General features: G+C 41.6%; 3 protein-coding genes and 1 pseudogene across 3 annotated transcripts in view; 3 read left to right on the top strand and 1 right to left on the bottom strand.

The window, feature by feature from the left end:
• Positions 1–592: 592 nt before the first annotated feature.
• On the top strand, positions 593–4,240 carry LOC127415405 (uncharacterized; annotated as a pseudogene).
• A 3,925-nt stretch (positions 4,241–8,165) lies between these two features.
• LOC127415327 (glycosyltransferase family 92 protein F13G3.3-like) lies at positions 8,166–11,210 on the top strand. Its single transcript, XM_051654051.1, has 2 exons — positions 8,166–8,324; positions 9,224–11,210. Exon 2 carries the CDS (start codon positions 9,238–9,240, stop codon positions 10,519–10,521), a length of 1,284 nt encoding a protein of 427 aa, XP_051510011.1. The 5' UTR covers positions 8,166–8,324; positions 9,224–9,237; the 3' UTR covers positions 10,522–11,210.
• The window catches only part of LOC127415326 (glycosyltransferase family 92 protein F13G3.3-like), a 17,411-nt gene continuing 11,823 nt past the window's right edge, over positions 8,754–14,341 (top strand). The window contains exon 1 of the mRNA XM_051654048.1: positions 8,754–8,937. The gene's annotated coding sequence lies outside the window, so the exon portion shown is untranslated. The remainder of the gene's footprint in view (positions 8,938–14,341) is intronic.
• LOC127415336 (hemicentin-2-like) overlaps positions 11,217–14,341 on the bottom strand; it is a 10,709-nt gene continuing 7,584 nt past the window's right edge. Inside the window, exon 4 of the mRNA XM_051654072.1 lies at positions 11,217–13,982. Within this exon, the coding sequence (XP_051510032.1) occupies positions 13,604–13,982 (379 nt within the window). The 3' untranslated portion in view covers positions 11,217–13,603. The remainder of the gene's footprint in view (positions 13,983–14,341) is intronic.

The raw sequence follows: 14,341 nt of genomic DNA, 5'->3' as shown, positions 1-14,341 counted from the left end.
AGAACGTGCCCTCTGGCTTAATCTGTCAGGCCTCCCTGACAGTGAGAAGCAGCGCATCGCGGGTGCCCCAGTACAGCCTGGCCAGGCTCTCTTTGGCCCTGCCGTCGCCTTGATGCAACAACGTTGTGACAACAAGAAAAAGGAGGACGAAGTGCTTAAATTATGCCTTCCTATGAAAGCGGCACCATGCCAGGCGCCCCCCGTGCAGCCACCCAACCCTCCTGCCACGGGGCGATTCCAGCACCCTGTTAAGGCAAAGCCACGCAACAAACCACCTCCTCAGCAGAGTAACCCACCCTCCGCTAAGCCCTGGGGGAGAGTGTCTTACGCCGCGGCTGTGGCCAAGAAACCCCCCTACTCTACCCCCTCCGACTCTAAACGTAAATGGCCGGCCTGATGCACTGCCTCATGGGGCTTTGAGTCCACGTTCTCGGGCCGCCAGCACCCCGTCCTCCTATCCTGCCCTCCTAGTTCACCCGTTCAAAAAAAGGAGGTTTTCTCTCGGTGGGGTCAGCAACCCCCCCCCCCCCCACCAGTGGGTGCCCACCCTGTGTGTTCAATGCAGAACAATGTGTGTTCCCCCGTCCAGCTCATGTCGGGGAGCCTCCCCGTGCTGGAGGTGTTTACAGTGAGAAAAAGTACACAAGCAGTGTCACCACACCGCCCCTATTACATTTCTCTCACCCATTCAACAAAGGCCACGGCCACAGTGTTTCCCAACACACACAAAATCAAACGAATCAAATTAATTCATTACAGAGAGGGAACATCTCTCTGCAACCCCACATGTCGCCCCTAAGTTGTCCACTAGATGACGCCATTGCATCACAAAAGAGCAAATCGGGCATAAACGCAGCTATGAGCGTTTCCCCGGTTCATGTGGGGTCACTTGCGAGTCACACAACAGCTTGGCAGGCTGTGTCGGCTCCCGAGTAGGTGATTCGAACCATAATGAATGGGTACAGACTCCAGTTTGCCAGGAAACCCCCGCCTTTTGGTGGCGTTATCTCCTCTCACACAGAGGAGAGCGCTACTCACATTCTGGAAGAGGAAATCTCCTCCCTCCTCGGGAAGTGGGTGATTCATGTAGTATCCCTAGATCAGTGCAATCAGGGGTTTTACTCCCGTTATTTCCTAGTTCCAAAGAAAGACGGCTCTCTCCGTCCTATTCTGGATCTCAGAGTGTTGAACAAACATTTGAGGAAATACAATTTCAGAATGTTAACACAGCACACTCGCTCGCTCTATTCATCAGAACGACTGGTTCACATCAGTCGATCTGAAAGATGTTTTTTCCCACATCAACATTTACCCAACGCACAGGAAATGTCTTCGTTTCGCATATGTTACGAATTCACAGTCCTTCCTTTCGGCCTCTTACTGAGTCCGAGGGTGTTCTGTCTATGTGCGGAGGCGGGCTTAGCACTGCCGAGAATGAGTGGCGTATCCAGGACATTTTTACTAGGGTGGCCAAGATGTGGCACAGACCTAGTGTGGGGTGGCGATACCGGGAGAACCTTTATGAATGGCACATGATCAAAATGTGTAAATATCGCATTGCTTTGCTTCAACATCTACACATGTAGAATAAATGAATTCTTAAACTCATGTTAGCATTCACTGAATTGTTTGTATTCAATATCAGACTGTTGTTTTGACATTTGACAGTTTTCTATTCCTGTTCTATTTCAACCTATTACAGTTTCTGGGAATCTCTGGTTATTTTAACATAACATCCATTTTTAAATCAGTAATTGTTTAGGAAAAGTCAGTTACACATTTTTAAGAGCTATTCTCATTGTAGAGAATTAATCTGCGTATAACATCAGGTATAGTGTATAATCATAAAAAGATACAAGTACAGGTGATAACTGATTGAGGCGCAATTCAATCAATCATTCAATCAATTATTCATTCATTTATTAGCTATAACTGCACTGTCCAGCAGAAAAATTGTTAAATTGGGTACAAATCAGTGTGTGAAATTGGCTACAAGAGCTTATAGGTGTCTGTCTGGAAACCCCAAAATTGCAGATTGAGCTCTGAATACAGTAAAAAACACAACTCTATTTACAGTGTCTACTCAGGTTTATTTTCCACATGTTCTGATAGCTTCAATTACTTTGAATACTACCAAATAAAATAGTTAGTCAAATCATTTGCGACATTTAAGTGCAATTTGCCCTGCCTCTGCATATTTAAAATGTCAAATAAGGTATAAAAACTTTGAAGATTTTATTGGTCTGACTGACCAATAATACACATAAAGAGCTCATAAATAACTCATGTAAAGATTTAAAGTACAGTCACAGCACAAACCCTTCCATTTCACACACAACTTTAGCTGTTGAACATATACATCTGTAAAACACTTTACACACCTCCGTCATTAAATCAGAAAACATGGCATTTCCTATTTCATGTCAATATAAAGATAACATGCTGAATGTGGTGTAGGGTCTAGCTTACTCTTTAACCTAGCTACTGTAACAATGAAAAAATGTTTTCACATTCACATGGAAATTCGGGATAAATTAAACATTAGATTAGATGAACATACCTCTCAAATAACAGCTTTCTTTTTGACCCCAAATCGACGTCATCAACTCATTGGAAGTTGGAGGTAGACGTTAGCTCGTGTCAGCTTCGTGCTTCTGACCAACCATTATACTCCAGACCTGGTGCCCGCTGCCCGCGACCTGCGGCACCTGCCTGGCCACCCGCGGCCTGCCCCTCCCCCCACCGATCAAAGATCAGCTCACACAGCTTCAGTCCCACCACTACTATAATGGTCAGAAATATAAAACTGACCCTGGGTCAGTGTGGCTCTAAATCAACAAATGACCTGAGATGTCATCTTTGATTGACAGGTGTTTCTATTGGTTCTTCGTTCTTGTGTTGATGAACATGATGAACTACCAATCAGTTCTGGGGTGGCCACAGGGTGGCCAATGAGATTTCAGGGGTGGCCCAGGCCACCACAGGCCACCCCCTAAAATCGCCACTGCTGAGAATAACGGGTCTAAAGATCCTAACATACATAAACGATTGGTTAATCATAGCCAATTCCAAGGAGAAAGTGGCGCACATCACATCGCTCGGGTTCAGAGTGAATGTGAAGAAGAGCAATTTTACACCCGCTCAGAATGTTATTTTCCTGGGTCTGGAGCTGAATTCAATCTCCTTGTGCGAGTGCCTCTCACAAGAGTGAGTTCTCTCTCTAATTAATTGTCTATCACAATTCAAGGAGCGGGCGAATGTGCAATTTTGCACATGTCTCAGATTACAGGGTCTTATGGCATCAGCTATTCAGGTTTTGCCCTTGGGCCTTCTGCGAATGAGGGCATTCATGAAGTAGGTTTTATCCCTCCACTTCAGCCAGTTATGCGATCTCTGTCGCTCTGTTACAGTGACGCGCTTGTGCACAGCAGCCTTGCACCACTGGAGGAGCGCAGATTTTTCATGACAGACAGGGTGGGAGCCACTCAGGAGGGCAGGACGGTGAACGTTTCATGGCCGAGCGAACTTCGTTCAGCCCACATAAATTATTTGGAGCTCATGACTGTATGGAAAGCTCTGAATCATTTTCTGCCTCGCTTGCAAGGGCATCGTGCTTGTTCGCTGTGACAATACCACAGTAGTGGCACATATCAATCGCCAGGGCGGAATGCGCTCGCCCAAGCTTCATGCTCTAGCTCACAGGATTTTAGTGTGGAGCAGGCGGCACTTCCTGACATTACGCGCGACCCATGTTCCAGGCATTTTGAACAGGGGTGCAGACCTTCTGTTGAGGGGGAACCCGCTCTACGGAGACTGGCGCCTCCACCCTCAGATAGTGGGCATGTTGTGGGAGAGATTCGGACAGGTGACCGTAGATCTCTTCGCCTCGTGTGAAAACTCACATTGTCCTATGTTCTTCTCGCTAAATGACGAGGACCCGCCCCTCCGCGTGGACGCACTAGCCCACCCGTGGCCCAAAATGCTGCTCTACACTTTCTCTGCCCTGTGCCTGTTAATTCCCACCCTGGCCAATGTGAGAGAGCAGGGCCTGTCCCTTATTTTGATAGCACCCAGGTGGCCCAAAGCACCATGGCTGGCAGAGATAATTCCTTTTCTGCATGCCCAGCCGTGGCCCCTCCCTCTACGCACAGACCTGTTGTCTCAAGCGAACGGGGAGATACATCACCCTCACCCGGACAGGGTGGCTCTTTGGGCTTGGCACATGAGAGGACAAACTTAAGCTCGATGGGGCTCCCCCCACGTGTGGTTGCCACTATACAGAACCCTAGGGCCTCCTCCACAAGGTCCTTATATGACTGTAAGTGGCAAGTGTTTGAAGGGTGGTGTGATAGGCGCGGTTCCACATCATATCAGTGTTCAGTCTCTGATATTTTGTGTTTTTTACAAGACCTTATGGATAAGGGCAGGTCTTTTTCCACCATTAAGGTCTACCTGGCGGCTATTTCTGCTTGTCATTTTGGGTTTGACGACTCAACGGCAGGGCAGCATCCCCTCATTTGTAGATTTATGAAGGGCACCCGCCGTTCTCTCCCAGTTACTAGGAGAACTGTTCCTGAGTGGGACATCTCTATGGTGCTGGAGGCTTTATCTCAGCAGCCTTTTGAGCCCCTGGGAAGCATTTCCCCAAAATTGCTGTCTTTCAAGACAGCTTTGCTCCTGGCCTTAGCATCAGCTAAACGTGTCAGTGACTTGCATGCACTCTCTGTTCATTCCTCGTGCACTAAATTCTCTCTTTGTGGAGATAAGATTTTCCTTAGGCCCAACCCGGCCTTTGTGCCTAAATGCTTCCCAGCGTTCTCATGTGAGGTAATGGAGCTTTCTGCATTTCACCCTCCTCCTTTTTCCTCTGTGGAGGATCAGAGGCTGAATGCTCAGTGTCCTGTCCGTGCCCTGCAGGCGTACTTGGATAGGACCAGTGCTTTTTGGAAGAGTGATCAGCTCTTCATCTCTTGGGCCCCCCCTCACACGGGGAATCCCATTTCTAAGCAACGCCTCTCACATTGGCTAGAGGAAGCTATCATTTTTGCATTTGAATCTAGGGGAGTGGAGCCTCCAGAAGGCCTCAGAGCCCACTCCACGAGGGGTCTTGGGCTCTGTTTAGGGGAGTTTCATTGCAGGACATCTGTTCTGCTGCCAGCTGGGCTTCTCCCCATACTTTTGTACGTTACTACCGGCTGGATGTTACCAGGACCCCAGTAGCTCATTCTGTCTTGGGGGTGGGTTCTTCATAGCCCTTCCCCTGTTAGCTCCTATTCTTATATATATAAAGAGTAAGAAAAAGGGGTTATGGGCCAGTTAGCTGTGCACATTCATGTCACCAAGCATGTATTTACATTCCTGCCTGGGTGCTATTTTCATTGTATATGTGCTGCTGGGCTGATTTTTATGTTTGTGCCACTAACATGTTATTTATGCTCTGCCTGTGCACAGTTCTCACTTGTGTGCTTCAGGGTTGCCAGGTGTGTGATTATGGGACGTGTCAAGCACCGCCTCTTTGAAGTGACCGTTCCCTTAACTGGCTTGCAGGGCCTCACTGTGAGTGTAGGAGCTGTCAGTGTCTCCCATAGGTGGATCTCGAACACGAGATGATGAAAGAGAACAATAGGTTACTAGCGTAACCCCGGTTCTCTGAAACATAGAGTGGAGAGATCCACCAAGCTTCCCCCGCTTGCTGCATGAGAAGCGAACATACATACTGAGGAACAGCAGCGCGTGCAGGTCCTTATATGGTCTTAGATAAGGGGGCGGGTCCTTACCGGGCATAGGACACACGCTTCTGTCTGTCTAGCCAGACTTGGTGCAATTGAATGCTTCTGCAGAGGTCAGGTACGGATGCCCTTCCCATAGGTGGATCTCTCCACTTGATGTTTCAGAGAACCGGGGTTACGCTAGTAACCCATTGTTCCTCATCAGCCACTCCTACAGTGAAAGATGAACTGCTCAGTTGCAGGGAAAAATCGATGTATTGAGCCAGATTGAAAGTTATCCGACTGTCAGGCATCATGGAGTAGACAGGCTCATTCAAGCCTGCCCGAAAAAAGTCCTTGAGGGCGATCTCATTAAAATCCACCTTGCTGGCCAGAGCGCAGAAGTCTTCCACATATTCCTCTATGGAACGGTTTCCCTGGCGTAAATGCAGTAGCTGAACTGCTGGGTTCATTTTGTGGTTGAATATTCTGTAACGTTGAGACAGGCTGAAGACAGGAACAGACGATGACGATGAAGAGTGAACCCAAGTGCAGTATTTATTAACAACGTGAAATCCAAAATGAAACAAACATAAGCAACTTGACAACGTTACACCAAAACAATACTCAACAAAAACAATGGCAAACATGAGGGCTTAAATACACGAACTTGGGTAACCACATGACAGAGACAACCAATGACGAGACTAAACTAATGAACATGATAAGGCAATGAAACAAGAACAAATGATAAAACAGAACTGATAACATGACTCATAAACATAGACCAATGAAGAGACAGGACTAATAAACCTAGTGGAAAATGTTTAAAACACATTAAAACATGACAATAATATTACTGTGATAATTCCCAGTAACAAATAAGTGGGACATCTTTGGTATTTATTTTTTCAAAAACTCTTTTATAATGATCCCCAAGTTATGTTAATGCTGTCATAAATTTTTTCTAAACTTAGGTATATTCACTACATTTCCATTAACAAAATGTATAACAAATTCATAACAAATTTTCCACCAAAAAAGTTTATTGCTATTGTTTTATGTTTTTATTCCTTCTGTAAGACTATTTGAAATTAATTTGGGATCTTCTTTAAAGAATATGACAGGCAAGTAAATTTGCAGTGTTTTTCATTTTATTTCAGTAAATAACTGAATAAGTTTTTGCTAATTAATTGGCTTTGAATGACATTGGAGATTTTAAGGGATACAATGGTTTTAATCGATGGTTGTTTCAGTCAGGACCATTTGCATCAAGTGTATCAATTGTACTTTCATTTGAAGTAATAATTTCATTGTATGCTTCTTTTCTAGGCTCTCACTGCCCAGACATTCATGGGTAGAGCAGGGAGAACAGAACTGAATGTATAGTGAAAGTCCAATCAGAGGGAAAATTCATTAAATCAGGGCAAGAAAAACGTAAAGTAGCATTGGTCGCAACAGGCAGGGAGGCAGAAAACCAGATAAAAAAGCCTTAATTTAGAGACACACAAGGAACATACAAAACTCCCTGAACAAGTAGCAGGAAAAGACAGAAAGCAGATGATCTAACACATGATGATCTAGCAAAAAGCTAAATAACAGGCAGTGTATAAATTCATAGCGGAAAAGAAGACACTAGCACAATAATTATGTGGGTGGAGGTGGAAAAGCACAACTATTTATTTTTTCTAAAATAATTCATTATTGTACTCATATTGTTATAAATACTGTATTAATCGCACCTGTATGAAGTCCGTCTATCCTCTGGGAAGTTACTACAACCTTTAGAATGAGAAAATATAATTTTGGTGAATTTTAGTGATTGTTTTTTCTAAATTAATTGATTACTGTACTTATGTAATTGATCATACTGTAATAATCTCACCTGTAGTAAATTCATCTATCCTCTAGGAAGTTACTACAACCTTTAGAATGTTAAAATATAATTTTGGTTAATTTATTTCTAAAATAATTGATTACTGTACTTATATAATTGATGATACTGTAATAATCTCACCTGTAGTAAGTCCATCTATACTCTGGGAAGTTACTACAGCCTTAAGAATGAGAAAATATAATTTAGGTGAATTTTAGTTATTTTGTTTCTAAAATAATTGATTACTGTACTTATATAATTAATGATACTGTAAACATTTCACCTGAAGTAAGTCTGTCTATCATCTGAGAAGTTACTACAACCTTTAGAATGAGAAAATATCATTTTGGTGAATTTGAGTGAATATTTTTCTAAAATAATTGATTACTGTACTTATATAAATGATGATCCTCTGGGAAGTTATTAGAACATTCTGAATGTGAACATGTGAAAATGTATTTTACTGATTTTCTTTCTTCTTCATGTATAACTTGGCAGTCAATTGAAAGAATGAGCGGACATCTCCTATGTTTTATCGTTGTGGGTGGAGTTTTCAGACGGTCCCTTACATCTGCTAGGCAGTCAAAGCGCATCGGATCATTTCAGGCAAAATTTTGCAGCCACACCAAGCCTTGACTGTTCTGAATCCAATTTTTATGCCCATATAGTATAGTTGTACTCCCTTTAAACCAAGTGTGCTAATGACATCTTTGTAAGATTGTCGACTGAAGAGAGCGCGGGTAAGAGAAACCGAATTTCTAACGAATGTCGAACGTCAAACTAACTTTCCGCGGTCAAATACCGTATAGACAGTATACACTTAGGATACATACCACACAGTACGACAATTTCATATAAAAGAAAACCCTTTTAAATTAAAACTTTTATATGAATTAGTCTTTTATATTCTCGGATCCATACTGATCATATTTTTTTATATTTCTCAGCCACCAATGAGGTACAGTAAATACAAGCTAGACACATATTAGAGTATATTTGCATAAATATGAACACAAATTTGTGTTTTCTCTTGCAATGTATTTCATTTGTTTTAACCATATAAAACCTGCACCACTGTTTAATGGCAGGTTCCACTGTGACGGCCTAGCCCATATAGTGTGACTACATTTCCTGCTTTTAAATAAATGTGTGAAAAGGCTTAGTCGTTGTATGCAAATAACCCTGGTGGAAAAAAACGGCCCCGACTACACCATTGTTGATAACGAAACTAAGGGAGCTGTTCCAAGACAAGAGGACATTTTGTTAGTTGCCATTAAAAAGGACAGCGTTTCCTATCTACAAACCAATCTCATGCAAAAATCCATCTTCTCATATAGTCTATCCGTACCAAAGGTAGGCTACTGTTTGCTTGTTTTTGATAGCTTAGTATAACTAAATATGCTCATAGGATACTATATTTCATGTTATTTTAGTATTTATTTAAGTTGAATAATCACTGCCATAAGGGTCCGTTGACATTCAACGCGTTTTTGCGCCTTTGAGCTTTACGCCACGTCTCTCTTTTTTTGGTTTTCAGTATCTCGTGCTGGAGCGCCGTGTTTTTTAGACGCCACCTCAGGTTAAAAAGAACGATAGTTTTGGCACATTTTTTGAAATGTCTCTGTTCTTTTCTCTACAGGCATAAAAAGGCGGATGGGAAAGAAATGTCTAGCAATAATATCTATTGTCACCATTATTGGCATATTGATATGGGCTCACATGGACACACATCCTTATTACATAATTACAGCAGCATTCAGTAAATCACGGAAGTCATGTTCAATAACGCCCATCAGAGACTCAAAGCACTTTATGGTGTCTGCGTTTATCGACCACAGATTGGACAGGACCATTCGAGTCATCAGCATAATCAACAGAGACAGTCTTCAGCCACTTTACTGTGTCTACTGCAACATTGAAAATGACTGTAAAATTGTTAGCACAGATGTCCAAATACACAGTGACAGTTTTGGTTTCGCTTTTCATGTCTCAGATGTGATTTGTAAAGATAAGCACTTGCAAAATGCAACTCATGTTCTCATCTCAACTGATAAAGATTCAGCCACCCTCAACATGGAATATCTGCCAATAAAAAATCGAGTGATAAGTGAGACCTTTAAATTTAACTTCACTGTTTGCATCTCCAGCCTTTTTGGCAACTACAATAATGTACTGCAGTTTGCGCAAACTATTGAGATGTACAAGCTTCTGGGCATACAGCGAGTGGTAATCTATAACACTAGTTGTGGACCAGACCTGGAAAAGCTCCTACAGCACTATGAAAGAGAGGGAATACTGGAGATTGTATCATGGCCTATCGATCAATTTCTTAACCCATCCTCAGGTTGGAACTTCAAAGAACACAAGGGTGATCTCCACTATTACGGCCAGTTGACAACACTCAATGAGTGCATATACAGGCACATGTATCAATCCAAGTATGTTCTCCTCAATGATATTGATGAGATCATCATGCCATACAAGCATGCCAATTTGCCTTCTCTTATGGAGGACCTTCAGTCTGCACACCCCAATGTAGGTGTGTTCCTTATTAAGAACCACATATTCCCCAAAACACAGTTTGAGGACAGTAGAAAGTACAAAAGATCAGAATGGAATGATATTCCTGGTGTCAATATCATGGAGCACATTTACAGAGAACCTGATCGAAAGAATGTTTACAATCCCACAAAGATGATTGTTGACCCACGGAAGGTGGAGCAAACCTCAGTGCATGTCCCCTTGAAAAGCATTGGAGGTAATTACCTTGTACCTTTTAATGTGTGCAGAATTGTACATGTAAGAGATCCACTGCAGGGGCATCTTACAAAAAAAGAACTGATTGTGGACACAAGAGTGTGGGACTTCGAGCAAGAACTGGTACCAAATGTTGACCAGACTTTGAAACTTTCAGATGTGTTAAGACCTCACAGTTGACATTTTTATAATGCAATTTTGTAATAATAAATTACAGTTTTTCTCAATCGATTTTATACATTTCACCTAACTATAGTCAGTGCTCTCAAAACTATTCACACAGACGATGATACAGACACTCTGTTTTGCAGAACAATTCTATTTCACTGTATAATAAAGCAATGTACTCTTTTCTGATAATGTATTTACTAAAATGAAATCCTTAAATCAAAACTATAGATGTGTTTTGTACTCTACTACTGAAATAACACGTTTAACATACAAATCCACAATAAAGACCTTTTTCCATTTGTTCATTACATTTCTTGTTGTTGCTGCTCTTCCTCTGTAATAAAAAATAAATAAAAAATAGCAGTCTTGCAATATTGTATGGACCTACGTAAGACAGCACTGTGAGCACACATAGTACAGTAATTGTGGACATTGATTGTGGCATCCAGACTGTAACGGGTTCAGGGTGGGCAAGGAGGAGGCGGGAACCGGCAGAACAGTCAACATACTGTAACTTTAATGACGAAACTGAACTTAAAACAACATAAAAACAAACACGCACAAACACACACACACACACACACCGGCCGCGTGTGTCTCTCTCTCGAACTGGCATCTCCGGCTCTCTTTTATCTCTCTCTCGTGCACCCTCACGGCCCGGCCACGCCCTCCTCCCCATCACACAGACCAATGCCATTCCCCCTCTTCTTTTTGTTAAGATTGAAGTCACTGTACATTTGTTTACATTAGGCCGAACACTGTTTGTCTCAGAGAGACCGTGATTCAATACATGATCAATTAGAGGGACTCTCAGATAATTTGAGATAATCAGATAATCTTTACTCTTTCACCCTGCTTTACCCATTCTACCTCTTCTCAGTTTGCACCTCTTCTTCATTTTGTAATTCCTCATTGTTTGTTTGCTCTGAATTTTCATATTTGACAACTTTTATAGATGGAAGTCTTGATAGTTGTGTGAAACATTTAGTAAATTGCATGTTCTTTGCTGTGTGCATTACTAACACAGCAGATATCAATATGAACGGATTTGGCAACCTGACGTGCATTTGAATATATGACTTTAATTTGGTCGTCTATGTTAACTGTTTTGAAAGAATGAATCTTGGAGCAAAGAAATTTGTGTGAAATGTTTCAAGAAAATTATGAAAATCAAAAATAACATTTGCAATCTGTTTAGCACCACTACAAAGTGTTCAGATGGCTATGTTAATTGTTTTGAGAGCAGTGACCTGAGTATGGAGAAATGTGTAAAATCGATCGATAAAAACGGTATCTTAAACTGTAATTTTTTTCTTGCAATAGTGCAATAATAAAAAGTCCAAATACCACATTTTAAGACCAAAATAGTGGAGATGCATCTTTCAGGAAATGTATTTTTTGTTTCCATGCTGTTATTATGATCCTCAGCTTGGATTCTAAGGCTTCACAAAGTAGGCCTATAAGAATGCCCAATTCCCAATATGCTCTAGGTCCTCATGGTGGCATTGTGACTCGCCTCAATCCGGGTGGTGGAGGAAAATCTCAGCTGCCTGAGACCGTCAATCCACGCATCTTATCACGTGGCTTGTTGAGCGTGTTACCGTGGAGACGTAGCGCATGTGGAGGCTTCACATTATTCTCCGCGGCATCCATGCACAACTCACCACTCGCCCTCACCAAGAGGTAGAGCAACATTATAGCGACCACGAGGAGGTTAATCCAACGTGACTCTACCCACCCTAGCAACCAGGCCAACTGGTTGCTTAGGAAGCCTGACTGGAGTCACTCAGCATGCCATGGATTTGAACTTGTGACTCCAGGTGTGGTAGTCAGGATCTTTGCTTGGTGAGCTACCCAGGCCCCCATGAACTGGGATATTAACACAGGCACACAGAAAATAATCCACACAACCGCACCGCACTAGTTTTTATGTTACATCACTTCCTCATACTCTTTTCCAATAGTAAATGCAGCATGTACAGTTTCTGAACATTCTGTCATTCACACCCTGATGACTTTCTTTCTGTTAACTTCAGTCACCAATCACATTCATTGCATCATTTTTCATACAATGAAAGTGAATGGTGACTGAAGCTAACATTCCGCCTAACATTTTTTGTGTTCAAAAAAAGAAAGTCCTACAGGTTTGAAGCAACTTGCAAAGCAAAAGGTGTGTGCTAGATTAAATATGAAAACAATATTAAGACATTTGTAATAATCTACATTTCATTTTCAAGGAGTCATAAACAGTCAAAGCACAACCATATCTTTTGTTCACATACACATGCTTGCAGTGGCACACACACACACACACACACACACACACACACACACACACACACACACTGAGATTACACTCAATGTACATGAATATATCAATACAACATAAGAATATTGCAAAAATTACATGTCATTAATTTTAAATTAAGGTAGAATTTGCTGGTGATCAGTTCATGTTGAAACTTTCTAAAACTGAAGCCTCATCAAAAAGCGAAGAAAAAAAAAGTTATCTGGCCCCATATTAGGAACCATCTGTTTCCGTTTTTTGAATGTTTTTTATTTTTTTTATTATTCTTTTTATTTTTTTAATGTTTAGGGTTCATTGTTTTTCCAAAATATGTACTACTGAGTGGATCCTGAAAATGTCTATTGAAGCACCAAAAATAGTTGCACTACAGAAAAAGAAAAAGAAAAAAAAACAGCCCAGGCAAGACAGATTTAACAAAATACTACAATACTTTCAAAGAGTAAAAGGTGCAGGGTATTTATTACCTTAATGATAATTCAATAAACCAACATTCTGAAAAAATGAGTGACAGTATTGTAATCCAAAGACTTTACGATTTGGACATGATACAATATGCCATTGATAGGTCTTGGCTTTGAATGTTTGTCCAAACACACACTTTGATGTTGCACACTGCCATAGTTAACATTCATAGTTAGTGTTGTCTGTCCAACTACAAGAGGGCACATAAAAAGGTGGCAATTAAGTTAATTTACTAATGCTTCTCCTATGGCCCAAAAAGCAACAGTACATACAGGGCTGTTCTCCGAGGTTTGTGGCCCCTTTGCAGTCTTGAATGAATACTCAGTAGGGGTATTTGGAAATGGAGATATAGATTATAAAAATACTCTGGTAGATTATGCGCCCCTGGCCTGACAGAGTAGTGGCTTGTACCCGAAGTCGCACCAGGCCAGGCAGATCTAAAGGCATTACAGTGAAGATAATGCCTCTTCCTGCTTCATCTTTGATCCCAAATGGCCTCTCTCCAGTGTCTCCTCCTTGCTCCAGGACAGTGAAGGATGTGTGGCCTTGGAGAACGCCAGACTCAGAGAAAGCTGACAAACGGGCCACATTGTGGTGAGCAGGTATACCTCGCGGAAGAGTGAGGAGCTTGTACTGGAGAAGAGGAGGAGAGCTAACGGTGGCACAGTCCAGTCTGGGAGTGCAAGGTCTGTAGCAGGTACTGTGGTCAGAGCATGAGAGCAGATATATATTACAGATGTGTAAAAGTTTTGGCTGTTTGATATAAATTAGTGCTGTCAGTTGATTTAAATTTGTAATCATGATTAATCATGACACTTATTTTTCATAGTTAATCGTGATTAATCAGATTTTGAGAATATATATACACACTTTGTTTTCCTGTCAAAAGGCATTTATTTCCTTCTTAGGAAACAAAACAAAATGTAACAATGTTTTATTAATATTTTCCAAAGTCTTACACAGTATAAAGATAGAAATGCTCTAAATAGCACCAATGCAAGTAACATTAAACAAGTGGGAGGTTGACTAATTTAAAGAACTGGTCCCCATAGGTTGCAT

Source organism: Myxocyprinus asiaticus, chromosome 24 (genome assembly GCF_019703515.2).
Source record: "Myxocyprinus asiaticus isolate MX2 ecotype Aquarium Trade chromosome 24, UBuf_Myxa_2, whole genome shotgun sequence".
Taxonomy (NCBI): domain Eukaryota; kingdom Metazoa; phylum Chordata; class Actinopteri; order Cypriniformes; family Catostomidae; genus Myxocyprinus; species Myxocyprinus asiaticus.
Note: the sequence above shows the minus strand (reverse complement) of the source record. Positions and strands in the feature narration are given on the sequence as shown.

Coding starts and splice junctions, on each gene's coding strand:
- LOC127415327 (XM_051654051.1), top strand. CDS start 9,238: ATGGGAAAGAAATGTCTAGCAATAATATCTATTGTCACCATTATTGGC.